A 23,188-nucleotide genomic window follows, 5' to 3' on the forward strand; every position below is an offset into this window, starting at 1 on the left:
CAGGTCTTGGCCTCCAATGCTTACAAGTAAAACCCCTCTATGGAGGATTGGTAGAAGTCTGCTCTGTAATTGGGCACAGTTGTTTACCGTGTGCATGTAAACATTCCATCAGGGTGTTAAAATACTCATGGAATTGAGTAAATTTTTGTAACTAGAATATACTTTACCTCTTTTGGATATCAGACAGTTAATATTATATTTATCAAATGTTGTCAGTTCACAGAAAATTTGAATAGAAATGAGGGGACAAAAATAAAAGGACAAAAGATCTAAAATCTACCTTCTACCTGTGGCTGTTTGCACCTCCCAAACCATCCACTCCCCACAATTAATAACAAAAATGATAACTGCTTTTGATGCTACATCAAATGAAGTGTAGCTGATTGTGTTAACCTACTTTATAAAATTAAATAATAAAACCTTATCTTAGTAGACCTTTCCTCAATGTGTTGCCAAATTGAATCACCTAAAGTGAATTATTTGTTTATGCCAGGATCAAAGGTTGTATTATAAATGTTAATACTGTAATTAATTATAGGAAACCCTTTAGCAATTATAGGAGTCTAATATAGTCTTTTGGTAAATGTGAACTAGGAGATATATATAAACCATCTTCCTACTAGACATTTTAACTGAAAAAATCACTGATATAATAATTCTGTGACTTAAGATTAATCTTTAGTTTACTGAACTTAATGTCTTTAGAATTCTTTTCAATAAGGAAATGCAGGCGGCAGGAAAGAGGAAAATAGGATTTGTATAATAAATTCATATATAACTGAGTTGAGTTTGTTTATAGCATGTATGTATATTTCTGAAATATTTTCTTTTTTAGTAATACATATGAATAATCTTATCTAAAAATAATTTATAATATTGTCTTTACTCATTTCTTCTGCCTTTTATAGAAGATTCAGAAATTCAGAGGTTGATTACAGAACTGGAGTTGTATATATCTCTGCTTCCAACAGTAAGTGGAAACACAAATATTCAGGTTGAAATAGCACTGGCCATGCAACCACTAAGAAGTGAAAATGCTCATTTACGCAGGTAAGAATTGCTCTTTGAATTTTTTTGTCTCCATGCAAAGATGTCCCGTGGCCAGAACAAAAGTGCCTAACGAGATATCTAGGGCTTCATAAGGAAAATAGATATATACTGTCTTACTGTGTTTCTACTTTTTCTTCCCTGTTTTCCAAATATTGCTGGCATTCTCTAACTCTTCTGTTACTGCTGCCCACTAGTACATATTTTGTTTACATCTGTTATCACTTGGTTGGTAGTGAATGGAGAGGAAAATGAACTACCTCAGGGTATTTATCAGGCCAGTCTAGGCCATACAGTAACAAACTCCAAAATCTCAATGGCATAGCACAGCAGAAGTTTATTTCTCCCTCACACCAAGACCAGCATGGGTCATCTGAGGCTATCCTGTGACTCAGGATTTAGGTCCCCTCCGTCTTAGGATCTACTGTCTCAGTATATGTTTTTCAGGAAAAAGAGAACATGGATATGGCAAACCAACTCTTACATGCCCTGGCCCAGAAGTATGATAGTCTCACTTCTACTTATATTTTATAGGCTAAAATGAGGAATATGGCCCTGCCTAATATAAAGATCTGGGACATGAAATTTTCTCATACTTCCATATACTCCAAAGGAAAGGAGAACCTAATATGGGCGAGCACCAGTCGCCCCACTACATTCAGACATAGAAAAAAAACTCATTTAAATTCTTAGGTAATTTTTTCTTTTGGCTATCTTAACTTATGTTGATATTATGGCCTTAATTTGTTTAGGAAAGATATAAACCAGGTATCTAATCTTGACATACAGAAATCACTTACACGTTATCAATAATAACTTAACTTTGAACATTTCAGTGGTGATCACCAAGGCCACTGCTCCAGTGTCTATCAGTACACTTTGCAGAGGATTGGAGGACACTTTCAGGTGCTTCTGCAACACTGCAGTGTGTGAGTGTGCCCTGAGAGGGCATTACAGTTGCGTGAGCTATAGACATTTTACCAGATGGGAACTGCAAGGACCTGCATAAACATTTTAAAAAACTGGAAAGCAACGAAATAGGATTCCTAGTTGGAGGATAGCTTAAATTCATGGATCTGGAGCCTGCAAAGGCACAACACCTAGTGAGATTTACTCGTTTAGGATTATTTCTCTAAAGATCATTAGTCTTTAGATACTGTGGCATATGGTGGGGTTGCTGGTTTAAATTCTAATAATACTGTCTTTAGTCCTGACCTGAGGGATCCCTATAGTAGCATTAGTTTTTCAAAAGCAAGACCAAGTATAAATAATAATAATGGTAATAGCCAATACTACTACTAACATTTATTGAATGTTTCTTATGTGCCAGGCCATAAGACATAATATAATATGTGCCATATATTATCCTTTATGTGTCATCTCTTTAAATTCTTACAGCAGCTCTATGAGGTAGGTACTATGTTATTCTTATTCAGATGAGGAAACCAAGGCACAGAGAGATTATGTAACTTAACCCAAGGTCACGTACCTAAGATGTAACAGAGACAAGACTCAGACCTGGGCAGTTTGATTTTAGAGTACATTGATCTTAATTTCTATGCTTCTGCATTGCTTCTGCTAGGAAGTAGAGACTAACTTATTTATGCTTCAGTATTTATGTGTATTTTGTGGAACAAAAGAACATACTGTAATCCATTTAAAATGAACACATATGTTTTTAAAGGTATGACTATCAAATAATTAGTTTCTTAAATAAGCGTAATAAAACTGAGTCTCCATTGTGACCATGGGAAATATCAGTAGTTGTTATTTATTTATATTCCTTAGAACATTTTAAAATTGCTTTAGGAGCTAATTTATAAGCCACTTAAGAAAATGAGACTTAATACTTTATTGGTCACTGCTTGTCATTAATTTTTTTTAAAGGTATTATTTTAATGTCTAACCTAATTCTTCAGACTTGGCATCAAAGCTTTTTGGCTGTGTCCTTAGAGGACAAAGATTAAATAGCATGCTACTGCCATTGTTTACCTGACCTTCTAAAATTGAAATTATTGAAAAACGAGGAATTTGTCAGATACTCTTTAGCAGAATGAGATTTCCAGCACAAGTATAGGAATTTTTTTGCCTCTTTGGTAATCTTTATTTGGAAAGAAACATCCATAATCTCCATTACAAATGAAAGTTGGAATGCATAGGCTTATTCAAAAATGTTTTTCAGCTTTTTCAATCAAAAAAATTTTTTTCATTCTTTTTTGGGCATTTTGAAACTTCCTTTTCCTTTATGGCCAGAAAACTGATCTTTCAGGACTTTCTTGGTGTTTATTGCCATCTTGTGGCTTAAAAAAAAATAGCTAGGTGCATTATTTCTTTGGCATTTGGGTCTGGGCAGTTTTTATGTGAGACTCCTGACACAGTGCTCAACATTTAGCCTTCCTGGTCCCTACCCATAAAATGTCTGTAGTGCCCTATTCACTGTGACCACCAAAAGGCCTGGCACGTTCCAAACTTTCCTGGATAAGGGTTGTGGGGGTTCCAGTTCAGCTAGAGAGGGACTTTAACATTCAAAGGGCAAGTTAGAATTCATGACCATTTCCTGATATTAGACTCAAATATGAGACTGTTGTGTACCCACGCAGAACAAAAGCTGAAGTGGACGTCAGTGGGAGGAGCTGGAGTGTGGCCCTGAGTCTTTGGCCTGATAATTTGACGTATGGTAACATAATTCTTCCAGATGCAAGTTACTAGAGGAAGAATAAGTTGTTTGTTTTTATTTCACTTTTTTTTTTTTAGCTTTTTATTTAGTTTTTGAATTTTATTTTATTTATTTTTTTTATACAGCAGGTTCTTATTAGTTATCTATTTTATACATATTAGTGTATATATGTCAATCCCAATCTCCCAATTCATCCCACCACCACCACCACCCCCTGCCACTTTCCCCGCTTGGTGTCCATACGTTTGTGCTCTACATCTGTGTCTCTATTTCTGCCCTGCAAACCGGTTCATCTGTACCATTTTTCTAGGTTCCACATGTATGCATTAATATACGATATTTGTTTTTCTCTTTCTGACTTACTTCACTCTGTATGACAGTCTCTAGATTCATCCACGTCTCTACAAATGACCCAATTTTGTTCCTTTTTATGGCTGAGTAATATTCCATTGTATATATGTACCACATCTTCTTTATCCATTTGTCTGTCGATGGGCATTTAGGTTGCTTCCATGACCTGCCTATTGTAAATAGTGCTGCAGTGAACATTGGGGTGTATGTCTCTTTTTGATTTCTAGTTTTCTCTGGGTATATGCCCAGTAGTGGGATTGCTGGATCATATGGTAATTCTATTTTTAGTTTTTTAAGGAACCTCCATACTGTTGTCCACAGTGGCTGTATCAGTTTACATTCCCACCAACAGTGCAAGAGGGTTCCCGTTTCTCCACACCGTCTCCAGCATTTGTTTGTAGATTTTCTGATGATGCCCATTCTAACGGGTCCGAGGTGATACCTCATTGTAGTTTTGATATGCATTTCTCTAATAATTAGTGATGTTGAGCAGCTTTTCACGTGCTTCTTGGCCATCTGTATGTCTTCTTTGGAGAAATGTCTATTTAGGTCTTCTGCGCATTTTTGCGTTGGGTTGTTTGTTTTTTTAATATTGAGCTGCATGAGCTGTTTATATATTTTGGAGATTAATCCTTTGTCCGTTGATTCATTTGCAAATATTTTCTCCCATTCTGAGGGTTGTCTTTTCGTCTTGTTTGTAGTTTCCTTTGCTTTTCAAAAGCTTTTAAGTTTCATTAGGTCCCATTTGTTTATTTTTGTTTTTATTTCCATTACTCTAGGAGGTGGATCAAAAAAGATCTTGCTGTGATTTATGTCAAAGAGTGTTCTTCCTATGTTTTCCTCTAAGAGTTTTATAGTGTCTAGTCTTACATTTAGGTCTCTAATCCATTTTGAGTTTATTTTTGTGTATGGTGTTAGGGAGTGTTCTAATTTCATTCTTTTTTTTTTTTTATAAATTTATTTATTTATTTGTGGCTTCCTTGGGTCTTCGTTGCTGTGCGCGGGCTTTCTTTAGTTGCCATGAGCGGGGGCTACTCTTTGTTGTGGTGCATGGACTTCTCATTGCAGTGGCTTTGCTTGTTGCAGAGCACAGGCTTTAGGCAAGCGGGCTCAGTAGTTGTGGCTCATGGGCTCTAGAGCACAGGCTCAGTAGTTGTGGCGCACGGGCTTAATTGCTCCGTGGCATGTGGGATCCTCCCAGACCAGGGCTCAAACCCGTGTCCCCTGCATTGGCAGGCAGATTCTTAACCACTGCACCACCAGGGAAGCCCTAATTTCATTCTTTTACATGTAGCTGTCAAGTTTTCCCAGCACCACTTATTGAAGAGACTGTCTTTTCTCCATTGTATATCTTTGCCTCCTTTGTCATAGATTAGTTGACCATAGGTGCGTGGGTTAATCTCTGGGCTTTCTATCTTGTTCCATTGATCTATGTTTCTGTGTTTGTGCCAGTACCATATTGTCTTGATTACTGTAGCTTTGTAGTATAGTCTGAAGTCAGGGAGTCTGATTCCTCCAGCTCCCTTTTTTTCCCTCAAGACCGCTTTTGCAATTTGGGGTCTTTTGTGTCTCCATACACATTTTAAGATATTTTGTTGTAGTTCTGTAAAAAATGCCACAGGTAATTTGATAGGGATTGCACTGAGTCTGTAGATTGCTTTTGGTAGTATAGTCATTTTCACAATATTGATTCTTCCAATCCAAGAACATGGTATATCTCTTCATCTGTGTCATCTCTGATTTCTTTCAGCAGTGTCTTATAGTTTTCTTAGTAGAGGTCTTTTATCTCCTTAGGTAGGTTTATTCCTAAGTATTTTATTCTTTTTGTTGCAATGGTGAATAGGATTGTTTCCTTAATTTCTCTTTCTGATCTTTCATTGTTAGTGTATTAAGAATGCAAGAGATTTCTGTACATTAATTTTGTATCCTGCCACTTTACCAAATTCATTGATCAGCTCTAGTAGTTTTCTGGTGGCATCTTTAGGATTCTCTATGTATACTATCATGTCATCTGCAAACAGTGACAGTTTTACTTCTTTTACAATTTGTATTCCTTTTATTTCTTTTTCTTCTCTAATGGCCGTGGCTAGGACTTCCAAAGCTATGTTGAATAATAGTGACAAGAGTGGACATCCTTGTCTTGTTCCTGATCTTAGAGGAAATGGTTTCAGTATTTCACCACTGAGAATGATGTTTGCTGTGGGTTTGTCATGTGTGGCCTTTATTATGTTGAGGTAGGTTCCCTCTATGCCCACTTTCTGGGGAGTGTTTATCATAAATGGGTGTTGAATTTTGTCAAAAGCTTTTTCTGCATCTATTGAGATGATCATATGGTTTTTCTTCTTCAATTTGTTAATACGGTGTATCACATTGATTGATTTACATATATTGAAGAATCCTTGCATCCCTGGGATAAATCCCACTTGATCATGGTGTATGATCCTTTTAATGTGCTGTTGGATTCTCTTTGCTAGTATTTTGTTGAGGATTTTTGCATCTATATTCATCAGTGATATTGGTCTGTCATTTTCTTTTTTTGTAGTGTCTTTGTCTGGTTTTGGTATCAGGGCGATGGTGGCCTCATAGAATGAGTTTGGGAGTGTTCCTTCCTCTGCAGTTTTTTGGAAGAGTTTGAGAAGGATGGGTGTTAGCTCTTCTCTAAATGTTTGATAGAATTCACCTGTGAAGCCATCTGGTCCTGGACTTTTGTTTGTTGGAAGATTTTTAATCACAGTTTCAATTTCATTACTTGTGATTGGTCTGTTCATATTTTCTATTTCTTCCTGGTTCAGTCTTGGAAGGTTATACCTTTCTAAGAATTTGTCCATTTCTTCCAGGTTGTCCATTTTATTGGCATAGAGTTGCTTGTAGTAGTCTCTTAGGATGCTTTGTATTTCTGCGGTGTCTGTTGTAACTTCTCCTTTTTCATTTCTAATGTTATTGATTTGAGTCTTCTCCCTTGTTTTCTTGATGAATCTGGCTAATGGTTGATCAATTTTGTTTATCTTCTCAAAGAACCAGCTTTTAGTTTTATTGATCTTTGCTATTGTTTTCTTTGTTTGTATTTCATTTATTTCTGCTCTGATCTTTATGATTTCTTTCCTTCTACTAACTTTGGGTTTTGTTTGTTCTTCTTTCTCTAGTTGCTTTAGGTGTAAGGTTAGATTGTTTATTTGAGATGTTTGTTGTTTCTTGAGGTAGTATTGTATTGCTATAAACTTCCCTCTTAGAACTGCTTTTGCTGCATCCCATAGGTTTTGTATTGTCGTGTTTTCATTGCCATTTGTCTCTGGTATTTTTTGATTTCCTCTTTGATTTCTTCAGTGATCTCTTGGTTATTTAGTAACGTATTATATAGCCTCCATGTGTTTGTGTTTTTTATGTTTCTTTCCCTGTAATTCATTTCTAATCTCATAGCGTTGTGGTCAGAAAAGAGACTTGATATGCTTTCAATTTTCTTAAATTTATTGAGGCTTGATTTGTAACCCAAGATGTGATCTATCCTGGAGAATGTTCCGTGCGCACTTGAGAAGAAAGTGTAATCTGCTGTTTTTGGATGGAATGTCCTATAAATATCAATTAAATCTATCTGGTCTATTGTGTCATTTAAAGCTTGTGTTTCCTTATTAATTTTCTGTCTGGGTGATCTGTCCATTGGTGTAAGTGAGGTGTTAAAGTCCCCCACTATTATTGTGTCACTGTCGATTTCCTCTTTTAGAGCTGTTAGCAGTTGCCTTATATATTGAGGCGCTCCTATGTTGGGTGCATATATATTTATAATTGTTATATCTTCTTCTTGGATTGATCCCTTGATCATTATGGAGTGTCCTTCCTTGTGTCTTGTAACATTCTTTATTTTAAAGTGTATTTGATCTGATATGAGTATTGCTACTCCAGTTTTCTTTTGATTTCCATTTTCATGGACTATCTTTTTCCATCCCGTGACTTTCAGTCTGTATGTGTCCCTAGCTCTGAAGTGGGTCTCTTGTAGACAGCATATATATGGGTCTTGTTTTTGTATCCATTCAGCCAGTCTATGTCTTTTGGTTGGGGCATTTAATCCATTCACGTTTAAGGTAATTATCGATATGTATGTTCCTATGACCATTTTCTTAATTGTTTTGGGTTTGTTTTTGTAGGTCCTTTACTTCTCTTGTGTTTCCCACTTAGAGAAGTTCCTTTAGCATTTGTTGTAGAGCTGGTTTGGTGGTGCTGAATTCTCTTAGCTTTTGCTTGTCTGTAAAGCTTTTGATTTCTCCATCTAATCTGAATGAGATCCTTGCCAGGTAGAGTAATCTTGGTTTTAGGTTCTTCTCTTTCATCATTTTAAATATGTCATGCCAATCCCTTCTGGCTTGTAGAGTTTCTGCTGAGAAATCAGCTGTTAACCTTATGGGAGTTCCCTTGTATATTATTTGTAGTTTTTCCCTTGTTGCTTTCAGTAATTTTTCTTTGTCTTTACTTTTTGTCAATTTGATTTCTATGTGTCTCAGCGTGTTTCTCCTTGGGTTTATTCTGCCTGGGACTCTCTGCGCTTCCTGGACTTGGGTGGCTATTTCCTTTCCGATGTTAGGGAAATTTTCGACTGTAATCTCTTCAGATATTTTCTCGGGTCCTTTCTCTCTCTCTTCTCCTTCTGGGACCCCTATAATGCGAATGTCGTTGCGTTTAATGTTGTCCCAGAGGTCTCTTAGGCCGTTTTCATTTCCTTTCATTCTTTTTCTTTATTCTGTTCTGCAGCAGTGAATTCCACCGTTCTGTCTTCCAGGTCACTTATCCGTTCTTCTGCCTCAGTTATTCTGCTATTGATTCCTTCTAGTGTATTTTTCTTTTCAGTTACTGTATTGTTCATCTCTGTTTGTTTTTTCTTTAATTCTTCTAGGTGTTTGTTCTTTAATTCTTCTAGGCCTTTGTTAAACATTTCCTGCATCTTCTCGATCTTTGCCTCCATTCTTTTTCCGAGGTCCTGGATCATCTTCGCTATCATTATTCTGAATTCTTTTTCTGGAAGGTTGCCTATCTTCACTTCATTTAATTGTTTTTCTGGGGTTTTATCTTGTTTCTTCATCTGGTACATAGCCCTCTGCCTTTTCATCTTGTCTTATCTTTCTGTGAATGTGATTTTTGTTCCACAGGCTGCAGGATTGTAGTTCTTCTTGCTTCTGCTGTCTGTCCTCTGGTGGATGAGGCTATCTAAGAGGCTTGTGCAGGTTTCCTGATGGGAGGGACTGGTGGTGGGTAGAGCTGTGTGTTGCTCTGGTGGGCAGAGCTCAGTAAAACTTTAATCCACTTGACTGCTGATGGGTAGGGCTGGGTTCCCTCCCTGTTGGTTGTTTGGCCTGAGGCGACCCAACACTGGAACCTACCCGGCTCTTTGGTGGGGCTAATGGCTGACTCTGGGAGGGTTCACGCCAAGGAGTACTTCCCAGAGCTTCTGCTGCCAGTGTCCTTGTCCTCACTGTGAGACACAGCCACACACCACCTCTGCAGGAGACCCTCCAACACTATCAGGTAGGTCTGGTTCAGTCTTCTCTGGGGTCACTGCTCCTTCCCCTGGGTCCTGATGCGCACACTACTTTGTGTGTGCCCTCCAAGAGTGGAGTCTGTGTTTCTCCCAGTCCTGTCAAAGTCCTGCAGTCCAATCTCACTAGCCTTCAAAGTCTGATTCTCTAGGAATTCCTCCTCCCATTGCTGGACCCCGAGGTTGGGAAGCCTGGCGTGGGGCTCGGAACCTTCACTCTGGTGGGTGGACTTCTGTGGTATAAGTGTTCTCCAGTTTGTGAGTCACTCATGCAGCAGCTATGGGATTTGATTTTATTGTGATTGTACCCCTCCTACCGTCTCATTGTGGCTTCTCCTTTGTCTTTGGATGTGGGGTATCTTTTTTGGTGAGTTCCAATGTCTTCCTGTCATTGATAGTTCAGCAGTTAGTTGTGATGCTGGTGCTCTCGCAAGAGGGAGTGAGAGCACGTCCTTCTACTCCGCCATCTTGAACCAATCTGTCACTTTATTTTTGAGTTAGAAAGTGTAATGGGAGAGCCAGTGAGTTAAGATTTAGATATGCTGGATGTATCATTTAGACTATCTGGAGACATGTATGGTATGATCCAGGATAGAAACGGACTTGGGAGTTATTCACTGACCACATTTTTATTGAGCATTTACTGCAGGTCTGGCACTGTGTAGACCCTGGAGACAATAATAATTAAAAGCAAGTGATTTGTTATCAGTGTGTAAGTGGTAAATTCCCCAAGAAGGTATAGAGTGTGAACAAAGCCAAAGGGGAATTGCTGGGGAATAACAGCTTTTTAAGGAAAGAACACAGGAAGAGAAGCCTGTGAAAGAAACCCAGGAAGGAGCAAGTAGAGAAGGATCAGGAAAACTGGGAGAGAGTGATACCACGAAAGCTATGGGATGGAAGAATTTATGGAAGGGGAAAGATGTTTGTATAACATTCAAAATAAACAAATTGACAAAAGCGACAAAGGTAGGTCAAGAATAAACATCACAAGACAGATCACCCGAAGAAAACCCAGGAAAACTTGAAACAGTATTCTATAGTTCCAAGGAAATTAAATATAGTAGAGTCTCTCTTAGGAGCAGGAAGACAGAGATTGAAAAGAGAGAGTGCTTAAAGAAGAAAAGACAGTAAGAGGAGAAAAGTGGATTAGGTGACCTTGGAAAAATAAAAAATCTAAAAATTACAGAAATAAAAGCGCTGTTAGAAACAAATAAATTAACACCAAAGAAACATCAAGTCAGGGATATTGTATTCCATTAGAACCTAAGCAGGGGACTTCCCTGGTGGTTCAGTGGTAAAGAATCCACCTTCCAATGCAGGGGACATGGGTTCGATCCATTTGGGGAACTAAGATCCCACACACTGAGGGGCAACTAAGCCCCCGTGCCACAGCTACTGAGCTCGCACGTCTCAACAAGAGAGCCCGCATGCCGCAATCTACAGAGTCCACACTCCCTGGAGCCTGCGCGCCACAACTAAAGAGAAAACCTGCACGCCCCAACTAGAGAGAAAACCCGTGCGCCACAACTAGAGAGAAGCCCACGTGCCACAACAAAGACCCTGCATACCGCACCGAAAGATCCCGCATGCCTCATTGAAGACCCCGTGTGTTGCAACTAAGACTTAATGCAGCCAGAAAAACAAAGAAAAAAAAAAGAAGCTAAGCAATATGAAGGCTGAATTTTGTTGTTTTGTTGGTTTTTGTGTTTTGCTTTTCCCCCCCAAATATTTCTGTTTCAGTTGCTACTAAATTCATAGTTCACTGTCTCCTGTAAGGCTTATCTTATTTCTCTTTACAAACCCCTTAAATATTTTTTATTAATTTATTTTTATTGTGGTAAAATATATGACATAATATTTATTTTTTAACTACTTGTAAGTGTACGTTGCATTAAATACATTCACAGTACTGTGTACCCATTACCACTGTTTGTACCTAAAACTTTTTCATCCCCAACATAAACCCTGTGCCCACTAAAAGTAACTCCCCTTCTCCCTTCCCCCCAGCCCCTGATAACCTCTATGCTCTTTTTTGTCTCAGTGAATTTGAGAAGGCTGAATTTTTGTCTTTTTTGTTTGCTGCTGTATTTCTAGTGCTGAGAATTGTGCCTAGCACTCACTCTAATAAATACTTGTTAAATGACTGAATGCGTGGTGGATAAGCTTCAGGAATTCATACCAAAAAAAATAGAAAAAGACTGATCTAAAAATTATTATTAAGAACATGATATACATGGAAGAGAAACCAAAGAGATGCAAAATTGGCATAGTGTTCCTGCAAAAGAGAAGAGAACGAATAGATTAAACACAATATTAAAAGATAGATAAATAAAGGGAAACTTACTAATCTAAAGATCTGTGTCAGCAGATCAATAGGGTATACAAGTTCTCAGAAAAACTATGCAAAACCATCAATACCAAGACACGCTGGTGAAGTTACTACACCTTGAGGACAAAAAAATTTAGCTTTTACAGACACTAAAAAGAAAAAGCAAATCATAAGGAGAAAAATATCAAATTGGCCTCAGCCTTTTCACAGCAATATTAATTGTCAGAAGATTATAGAACATCATTTACAAAGTTCTAAGGGAAAAGAAAATATGTGGTCCAGTGATCCTTTTAGTGTAAAGGTAATAGTCGTATTCTAAAGTGTGGGAAAACTTAGGAAATACAGCACCCTTGGCCTCCTTTAGAAACAAAGATTCTTGAATGACAAAGTCTAGCCAACCAAGAGGTGAGTTCAGGTAAAGGAGTAGATTAGAGATGAACATTGAATCTATACATAGAACTAAAACAACTGGAATTATGGGCTCAGAATAGACTGTTAGTAATCTTGACAGTAAAAATTCCAAAATCAATGTTTTTCATATCCAATTTCCTTTATTTTAGGCTGTTTAGGAATAATTTTTAAAAATTTATTTTACTGAGGTATAATTGATTTACAATGTTGTGTCAGTTTCTGCTGCACAGCAAAGTGACTCAGTTATGTATATACATTCTTTTTCATGTTCTTTTCCATTATGGAAAGTAAACTTAAATATAATACATAATACTTTTAAATAGCATGTGTAACATTATCCATTTTTAAAAGACTCTTCTATTTATTATCATGTATCATTTTTATAGAACAATCATTTTTTAAAAGCCCGGCCCCAAAAACTGGGAATGAGAGGGAAGAGAGTAGCTAGTGGTACAGTTAGGTTGGAAGGAATGTTTTCCTAAATGTGGGAGCAGTTTTATTATGCTTCTCAGCTCAGACCCATGAACTTGTAAAAGAGAAGAGGAGAGAAGAATCTGACCAGGGACATACAGAATTGTCAAGCAAAGCTTCTGTCACACACTTGGTGTGTACAAGGACCTGCTGTTTTTCTGGAAAATATCAGAAGAAGTATTCCAGTTGGAGTTATGGGTTACCAGTCTATGCTGCCTTTTCTAGATCTGCCCTCTTTGTTGTAAAGGAGAAACCTTTTCAGAAAAGCTGAATTTTATTAAAACAAAAATGAGATCATGTTATACTATTGTTCTGTAGCTTGTTTTTTTCACTGTATACTGTCTCTTGGAAATCTTTCCATGACAGTCTATTTATTCATTTATTTTTAATATATTTATTTTTTTATTTTTATTTTTGGCTGCATTGGGTCTTCGTTGCTGCGTGCGGGCTTTCTCTAGTTGCGGCGAGCAGGGGCTACTCTTCGTTGCGGTGCGCAGGCTTCTCATTGCGGTGGCTTCTCTTGTCGCGGAGTACAGGCTCTAGGCGTGTGGGCTTCTGTAGTTGTGGCATGCGGGCTCAGTAGTTGTGGCTTGTGGGCTCTAGAGCGCAGGCTCAGTAGTTGTGGCGCACGGGCTTAGTTGCTCCACAGCATGTGGGATCTTCCTGGGCCAGGGCTCGAACCAGTGTCCCCTGCAATGGCAGGTGGATTCTTAACCACTGTGCCACCAGGGAAGCCAGTCTCTTTTTTTAAATACCTGTATATTAGTATTTCATAGTATGGATATATCATAATTTATGTAGCATTTTGTTTCCAACTTCTATTAAATATTGCTGTTGAGAACATCCTTATATATATCTACAAGATTATAGATGATTTTGCACATATACAACTATTTCTGAGGCTAGATAACTTAGAGCTGGAATTATTTTGTCACAGTTTGTGAACATTTTACATTTGTTGGATAATGCCAAATTGACATCCAAAATGGTTATACCAGTAGACTCCCACCAATTGAGATAATCCCTTTCCCTATACCGTCACCAACGCAAAGTGTTATTTCCTTTCATTTTTGTCAATCCTGTGGCCATAAAATATCTCCTGTTGTAAATTTGCATTTCTTCATATTAGTGAGGCTGAGCATTTTTCATATGCTTATTGGCCATTTCTATTTCTTACGTGAATTGCCCATTCTTATCGTTTGTCACATTTTATTGCCCTTCTTACTGATTTGTAGGAGTTCTTAAATGTTACAGACCCTTTGTCTGTTATATGTGTAGCAGGTATTTTCTTCCAGACTGCTAATTCTAGAACAACTTTCAAATTTTGATGTAGTTAAATTCTTCATTTTTTTCCTTGGTGGTTGCTGGATTTTGAGTCTTGCTTAGGAATGCCTTTCCCACTTTTTAAGATTATGTAGATTTCCACCTAAACCTTGTATAGTTAAGTTTTGTTCGTTTTTATATTTTATGTTTAGCTCTTTAATCCATTCTGAATTAATACATACAAATGATGTGAGGTAGAATCTATAATTTTAGATTTTGTAACAATAATACTTTAGTGTTGATTATTTCCAGGTAAGTAATTCTGGAAAGATACCAGAGATACCTTTTTTTAAAGTATTAACTTCTTAGAAGTAAACACTTCCTTTTGTTTGTTCCTATTTGTGAAGCAGCTACATATTGTGAAGTTCATCGTGGGAAAGAGTTGCTGCTTATTAGCATTCTCTTTACTTAAAGCCATTAACTTTTACATCTAATAAAGAAATTAGTAGAAGCATAAATTTATCTTTTCCAATTTTTACAGTGCATGACAAGCCAAGCAGATAGATGTCTGATAGCAGTCGGTCCCTGTAGGTATTCTGGTTCATAGTTATGACAGATCTTTTAAAAAGTAGATAATTACTACAGTAATGAAAATACTTCCTGAGAAGGAAGACAAAAGAAGAAAATAGCAAGAGGAGATAGAATTGAAAGAAATAGAAACAAACAATGAAATCACTGAAAAGAGAACAAAAAAGGGAAGGGGAAAAGTAAATTAACCTTTTTCTAGTGAGGGGTGGTTTTATGCTATCCCAGACAATCTTTTAAAAATTATCTCAGGCCTTCTAATAATAGCAGTAGTGTGGTTTTGTTGCTTTGTTTATTTGGTTTTTGTCTTATGTTTGGGGGATAAGATGGAGGAGTTCTGCTGTTCTAGCCACTATTTGTGTTGTCTATTTTAATAGGCTATCAAATGTATACTGTTAAATGAGCTTGGGATTCTTGCATTCATGTTTTTCATTATTTCATTTAGGCAATTGAGAATTTTGAACCAGCAACTTAGAGAACGAGAAAAAACTCAAAAGTCATCTGGTTCTCTGGAATGCAACCTTGAATGTAGGTAAAAGAACTTAAGAACTGATGGTAAATTCTTTGTGGCTCTGGAAATGTTGATAAAGAATTGAACTTTCTTATTTACTTTGTGTTAAGTGGACTTTTTGTTAACAATCAACATTAAAAAAGTAAGAATAATACTCATTAAAATTTAAAATAGTGCAGAAACACAAAAATAAGAGATTCGTGCTGTGACTTCCCAAAAATTTATTTATTTATTTATTTATTTATATTTGGCTGCATTCAGTCTTCGTTGCTGCACACAGGCTTTCTCTAGTTGCGGCGAGCAGAGGCTACTCCTCATTGTGGTGCGCAGGCTTCTCATTGCTGTGGCTTCTCTTGTTGCAGAGCACGGGCTCTAGGAGTGTAAGCTTCAGTAGTTGTGGCATGAGGGCTCAGTAGTTGTGGCTCGCGGGCTCTAGAGCACAGACTCAGTAGTTGTAGCACACGGGCTTAGTTGCTCCACGGCATGTGGGACCTTCCCAGACCAGGGCTCGAACCCATGTCCCCTGCGTTGGCAGGCGGATTCTTAATCACTGCACCACCAGGGAAGTCCAATACCTCTATTTTTTTAAAAAAAGACTGTATTTCCTTTCACATATCTCCTGTTCATATATAATTGATTTATTTCATAAATACTGCGTATCTACTAACAGATGGGCACTAATAGAACTCTATATGTACTTCTTTTGTGAAAATGAGATTACACTGCATATACTCCTGCAGCTTGTATTTATTCACGTAATATGTAGTAGACATTTTTCTCTATCAAAATACATAAATATGTTTCTTTCTGTTTAAGAAATGTGTAGATATTCTCTTTATGTAGTTCTGTCATAATGTATTTAAAGTCCCCTGCCGATAGATATCTAGGTACTTTCCCCATTTTCCCAGTAGAAATAATCCTGCAACGAAAATCCTTGTACATATGTCTTTGTGCACATGTGTGACTGTTTTTGTAGATTATAGCCATAGAATTTATGAGTCAAAGGGTATATACTGTTGCAGTTTTGACAGATACTGCCAAGTTGTCCTTATGGATCATAGAGCTTAAAGTAAAAGAAAAGAAAAGAAAAAAAAGCTAATAGTACTAGAGGAAAAGATAAGAACTTTTTTTGTATTCTTAGGAACTTTTCCTAAGCCCAACAAAAACTCACATGCTACAAAGGAAAGATTGATAAAACATGTCCCAGAAATCTTTTTCATTTTATGCACAACAAAATTATAAATACATTCAAAAAGCATCAACAAAATGGGGAAATGTTTTTTGTGTGATATGACCAAGGCTTGATTTTCCTAATATATAAAAATATCTCTTACAAAGAAATTTAAAAAATATGAGCACCCAACAGAACACGCACTTCATAAACGCGTTCAACTTCACCAGAGTAATTTTGGAAAAGATCACTCTGGTTCCATTATGAATAAACCATGGGGATGGGTGGGAGAGAGGAGGCCAAGACGGAAAGTGAGGAGATCGGTGGTTGCCATTCTAAGCAGCCTATCTCTTTTTATTCTCTACCATTTCCCTTCTTGTTGCCTTGAGAGCATGTATTACTATTCATAATTACTTGTTTGCTATCAGCTCCATGAGAGCAGGAACCATGTCTCTGTTGTTCACCACTGTATGCCCAGATTCTACTTCACTCAAGGCTGCAACTGTTAAATGAAAGGTGCCATTTTATAGCCATTAGAAAGAATGTGATAGATCTCTGTGCTGATACATAACAATCTTATGGAGGGGGGAAAGGGAAGGTTAGAAACTATGGGTATAGTATGATTCATTTATGCTTAAATATATGTTATATGCAAAAGTATTTTCCAGAAGGATATCAAAGTTAATATTGCTTGCTTCTTGGGGGAGAGTGGAGGTGGGGTGGGAAGGGAGACTTTTCATTGAGAATCATTTGGTATCATTGGTATTTCATGATGTTTGAATTTTTTTTACTTTGTATATATATTATTTTTTTGTTAAAAAAGGTTAAAAAAATTAATGCCTGAAATATCAATTGGAGAAGAAAGATATGACTTCCGCCAATCAGTTTTTAAAAATACATTTAGTATTTACATAGAACTGCTCAAGCATATAATGGTTAAGCAAAATCAATAAACTCCAAGCCTTTTCTTTTTAAAAAAACAGAGCTTTTCCAGGTTTGTAGTTTTTAAATTAGGGTAATAATTATTTGATCTATTTTGTCTTACAGTGTTTTCTCTTCAATCATTGAACAAGTCACTGCAAAATCAATTACAGGAGTCACTAAAGAGCCAAGAATTACTACAGAGTAAAAATGAAGAGCTTTTAAAAGTGATAGAAAGTCAGAAAGATGAAAACAAAAAATTTGCTGGTATATTTAAAGAGAAAGATCAAACTTTACTTGAAAATAAACAGCAATTTGACATTGAGACAACAAGAATGAAAATTGGTATGTGTTTGAACTACAGTTATGGTCACTTTTTAAAAAGTAATAGGGAAACTAAAACTTTTTTGTTGTTTTAGAATTGGAGGAAGCTTTAGTCAATGTGAAAAGCTCCCGGTTTAAGTTAGAAGCTGCAGAAAAGGAAAATCAGATTTTGGGAATAACATTACGTCAGCGTGATGCTGAGGTGACTCGACTAAGAGAATTAACCAGGTAATATTGACATCATTTGAATAACTTATGCCTTTTGTTAGATGTATTTATAAACTTCAAAATAATTTCGGACCTGCTTTCTTACCCCTACCCTTTTCTCAATGTTTTTGCTAATTTCTAATGATGTTTTCTTCTGTTCCAGTTAAGATAAATTCCAAACATGGTTAACTGCTTTTTTTTTTTTCCTTTCTTCTTTTTTTTTTTAAATTTATTTATTTATTTATTTATTTATTTATTTATTATTTTTAGCTGTGTTGGGTCTTCGTTTCTGTGCGAGGGCTTTCTCTAGTTGCGGCGAGTGGGGGCCACTCTTCATTGCGGTGCGCGGGCCTCTGACCATCGCGGCCTCTCTTCTTGCAGAGCACAGGCTCCAGACATGCAGGCTCAGTAGTTGTGGCTCACGGGCCTAGTTGCTCCGCGGCATGTGGGATCTTCCCAGACCAGGGCTCGAACCCGTGTCCCCTGCATTGGCAGGCAGATTCTCAACCACTGCGCCACCAGGGAAGCCCTAACTGGTTTTTTAAACCATGTGAAAAGGCCTCTGATGAGGAGCTAAAGACTTATTTAGCAAAATGGTTAAGAGCTCTGTGAAGCCAGAGAAACCTGAGTGGAATCCTAGCTCTACCATGTAGTAGCTGTATGACTCTGAGCAAGATAGTTAACCTTTCTAAACCTTTCCTGTAAAGTGGGGACATGATTAGGGTTGATAGGAGGACTAAGAAATCATTCATGAAAAGCACTTAGCACAGTAAGCCCTCATTCATAAGATCTTGGGTAAGTCATTTAGCCTCTTTGAGCCTCATTCATTTCATCAATAAAATGAGGGAGTTGGCAGCAACTTCTAAGATCCCTTTATTGCTTAACATGTCTTACATAAATAAAACCACCTCACTCAATTTTTGAATGATATGCACTTATAAAGTTCAGTTTTCTCTTGAGATGGTTGACAAGAATTAGATTTTCTACTCATTTTTTAAATCCTAGAGAAGTCAGTTATTTTAGGCCTGAATATCATCAGATCTGACCATGCCTTTGAATGAAGCTGGAAATTCATAGTTCTAAACATAAAACAACCCTGAATATAAAACAATCTTCTTCGTACTTCAAATGAGAAGACCCACTTTGAATTACAAACTTTTTTTCCCAACTTTGAACTATAAACTTTTAGGGAAATAGATGAAATATATATATATATCATAATATATATAATATTAATTTTGTTTTGTAAACATATTTGAAGTGACTTTATAAAAGCTATTGTTAACATAGAAATATCACTTTTTTTCCTCATTCATCTTTCACAGAATAATTTCACTCGAACTTTTATTGAACAGTGAAAAAAACAAAATACACTTCTTGTATCCATGTAGTATTATAATTAATTAGGTTCTAGTCAGAGTTTCTAAAAATTGGTTTATACCACTCTTGTTCAAAGTGAAGTAATTAGGAGAATGTCCCTTCTTATGAAAGTCTTTATAAGGTCTCCAAAGAAAAGCGTCTTCTTTTTCCTGAGGAGTAATTTGGGGTAAAAATTCTGTTATTTTTAAATATTTATGGTAAAAGAAGCCAATCACAATAAGCCACATATTACATGATTTTATTTCTAAGAGATGTCCAGAATAGGCAAACCCATGGAAACAAAAGGTAGATAAGTAGTTGCCAAGGGCTGGGAGAAGAGGGGAAGAATGGGCATTGACTGCTAATGGGCACAGAGTTTCTTGTGAGGCTTCTGAAACTAGGTAGAGGTTATGGTTGTACAACTCTATGAATAGACAAAAAACCCACTACGTTGTACACTTTAAAAGGCCATATTTTATAGTTTATAAATTATATATCAATAAACTTTTTTTTAAGTTAAAAAATAACTTTTTTAATACATATTTTTTTTAACGTATGTATTAAAGTATATATGGTATATAGTCAAGTTTGGAAAAGAAAAACAGGACAGCAAGGTAACATGGTCAAGTTCCATGAGTGGTTGCTTAGGTGTCACTGGCAGCATCTCCTCATTCTAAGGGGCATGGTTGTTGGCCCCAAGCAGAAGATCTAGCTCCCTGGGAGTTTTCTTCCCTCAGTTTCTTTTTCATACTACTAAACCCAGCTCCTTTATGGGCATGACATTAGAAGTTGATGTTATCTTTTATTTATAAAGCACTTGGATTTTTTTCAAAGTCCTCTCTATTATTTCATTTGTCCTCATCTATGGAGGGAAGATTTAAATATCTGCATTTTCATGGTTGGGGAAACTAGGGCCATGTAAGTTAAATATTAATAGAGAGTTAATAACGGAGCTGAGACTAGAACCCACATCTCTTAATTCCAAGCCAGGTTTTCTTTCACCCTCATACATGGCATGGTCTTAACTAAAACAGTTTATTCCTGGTGATGACTCCGTGCCTAATCTAGTCTACGTAAACCTTAGCATTTTTTCCCCGGGGAGATGGATGGATAAATGGATGGGTTCGTTTGCTTATTCATTTATTCAACAAACATTTATTGTATACTGTGGTCCAAATATATGAATGTGAAACACACACAAAAATATTTAATCATTTTAGTTGCTAAATATCCACATCATTAAGCAAAAAGCTATTCTAGTTCTTTGATGATGTATGAAGGGAAATAACATATTTTTTTAAGGATAAACTGGACTAAATACTATTTAACGTGTGTGGTGCATTTGTGAAGTAAATTGATAGAAAAATGTAAGAACAGTTTTCCGAGTAAGTAATAGTACAGTTATTCTAGAAATTAGCATAAATGGAAGCCCAAAGAAATGAAGGCACATACCTGACTTTCACACCTAGTTGGGACGTGAGCTGGACTTCAGCCAAGACTTCAGATTCCCTCTTTAGCCTTGCTTCCTGTTTTGAAAAGGACAGCTTCTCTCTGAGAGAAGATGACCCATTATTAAGAGATTCTTCTGCCTTTTTAAGAAGATACCTTAGTACCTGCTCATACTTCCCAAATAACACACAGTGTGCCGTTTCCAGTGTTTATTAGGAACGAAAATGGACTCGTTTGCCAATTGGAGCCTTTTCTTAACATGTACCCTAACATAGAAACATGGAAACTGAGAAAGGTCATTAATTCTTATATATTATCTGCTTTTAGAAAAGACTGTGTCTAAAAGGTTAGATATAGACATTTTGTTCTCCTTTTCTTAAGACTCTCAAGAACTTTGCTGTCAGTTTTTTTCCATTGTTGTTAAGGACCTTTTCTTTTTATGCTGAGCATAAATCCTGCCTCATGACTACTAGTTCACCTATTAGACTAACTAGACTCTAAATGATTATAGAAACATAGTAGGCAGGCTTAGCACAGTGTCTTACAGTTCTGCCACTGCATTTTCTGAAGATTCAGTACTAGCTTCAAAATGCTAAGTATGTAAACCCACTGATGGCAATTTTTGTTTTGCCCTTTAAATTAAAGAGCAAAACAACAAAAAAAATGCTCTTGGAGCTCAGTTGTCAAAATTCACCCACACTGGTGATTTATGATATGTTTGGTGGTACCCTATGTAACTCAATTAATTAGGAACATCTCCAGTACTATAGCTGGGCTAACTGTGACCATTTAAATTTTACTTTTGACATTAGAGAGTAAAGCAATGACATCTGACAATACAGATAAATCTTCATGTTCATCTATCCCATATCTTTTCCCTATAGCCATACACCTCAGATAGGTATATATTTGTGTGTGTGTGTTAAATAGTCTCAGAGATTTCACAAAAATTTTTAATGCCTTTCTCAGACTACTGGGGAGGGATAATGGAACTAAAAGTTTCACATACAAGTTCTAAACAGATTTCCTAAACCATTTCTTTCTTCAACCTTCAATAGTTTTGAAATACATCTTTATCACTTTTTAAAGATTTTACTAGAATACATGTTATAAAACCATTAAAATGTGAGGAAAATTAATATATTTTTCAGTAACTAAGTAGTAAATATTCTTCTAATAGCTTCTGAGAGCATTCTTACAAGTGCTGATAGTTACTTAAATTAGTATATTTTTATAAATAGCCAAGAAAGAACTTTACATTTCTTATTATGAAAATGTGCCAGTTTTCCAAGCATTAAGAATCAGTGTGTTTAGCTGAGTCTCATATAATAGAAGCACAAATATAACTACTTTGTAGCTATCTAGGTGCTTGTATTGCTTCCTTTTAAATTTTGGCATATTTTTACTTTACTTACAGAGATTTAATTTCAAAGACAATGGTGAGCCACATTTTGTTTACACATGAGAAGCTTAGTGATTGCTATTAATTTCCAGAGATTAAACTCTTATTATATTGTCCCTTCCTTCCTTTCTGTATTGCAGATTTTGTGCACAGCAGAGATAACATTTTTAAGTCTGGAAAGGAACTTCAACATAAGGATTTCCTTACTAAAAATAAATAAAAATAAAAATGGCAGTGTGCAGTCTTGTTGAATTAACTAGTGGATCATTATTCATTACAGCATTTCTTTAAATATACATTTCTATAGCATATTTTTAAATCTTTTAATAGTAGCTCATTAGCTTCTTGAAAGAGGTATGAGGAAAAAGTGGCTGGAGCCATTGCCATTTGAATGGTAATCAGAACTCAAAACATAGCATATTTAAGATGACAGTGAAAGCCAGGTTGGAAAAAAGCTATTTTTTTCCTTTTATAGGAAAAGTATCACTCATTCTATATCCAAAGATATAATCACTGCTAACGGTTTCGTATAAAGATTCCTTTTAGTATTTTATTTGGATGTGTGTAACTGTTTTTACAAAAATAATATTGTTATTGTGTTGCTTATGGTCTGATCTTTTAAATTTAACCTGGTATAATGGACATTTTCTTATCAATAAATATTCTTTACAACATGGCTATAGATGGCTGTGATGCAGTAAGACCATAGTTTACCTAAATCAGTCCACAGTATTTGAGGATATTAACCCCATTTATTTTCTATTATAAATTACATCTTTGTAAATATATCTCTGGGTACAGCCTCTTGGTGAATATCAGTAGGATAAACTTCTAGAAGTGCAACTTGGTGGGTCAAAAGGTGTGGGATATACAAATCTTTAAGGCTTCTGATATATTGCTGGTCTGCTCGGAGAGTGTACACTCCCACTAGTAATACCTGCTTCTCCAAGCTTCTCTAACAATGGATATTCTTATTTTCCTATGTTAGCTTGATAGGCCAAAAAAAAAAAAATCACATTTAAAAAATTTGAATTTCTCTGATAAAAGTTGAACTTTTAAAACATGCTGATTGGCTAATTGTAGTCTTTTAAAATTACCTGTTGATGTTCTTTGTATCTTTTTTTAAAACTGGTGTGTTTCTTTTTCTTATCTGTATTTAAGAGTGTATTATGATTCAATTCAAATAGAC

At 36.2% G+C, this 23,188-nt stretch overlaps 2 protein-coding genes across 4 annotated transcripts in view; both read left to right on the forward strand.

Moving 5' to 3' along the window:
• The window catches only part of CCDC14 (coiled-coil domain containing 14), a 46,170-nt gene that overhangs the window by 20,696 nt on the left and 2,286 nt on the right, over window positions 1-23,188 (forward strand). For all 3 annotated transcript variants that reach the window (XM_068546613.1, XM_068546614.1, XM_068546615.1), the window contains 4 exons: window positions 909-1,050; window positions 15,101-15,183; window positions 17,385-17,603; window positions 17,678-17,810. In XM_068546613.1, coding sequence (XP_068402714.1) covers window positions 909-1,050; window positions 15,101-15,183; window positions 17,385-17,603; window positions 17,678-17,810 — 577 coding nt within the window. The remainder of the gene's footprint in view (window positions 1-908; window positions 1,051-15,100; window positions 15,184-17,384; window positions 17,604-17,677; window positions 17,811-23,188) is intronic.
• MYLK (myosin light chain kinase) overlaps window positions 1-23,188 on the forward strand; it is a 342,321-nt gene that overhangs the window by 20,663 nt on the left and 298,470 nt on the right. The gene's annotated exons all lie outside the window — the stretch shown is intronic.

This window comes from Eschrichtius robustus, chromosome 6 (assembly GCF_028021215.1).
Source record: "Eschrichtius robustus isolate mEscRob2 chromosome 6, mEscRob2.pri, whole genome shotgun sequence".
Lineage (NCBI taxonomy): Eukaryota > Metazoa > Chordata > Mammalia > Artiodactyla > Eschrichtiidae > Eschrichtius > Eschrichtius robustus.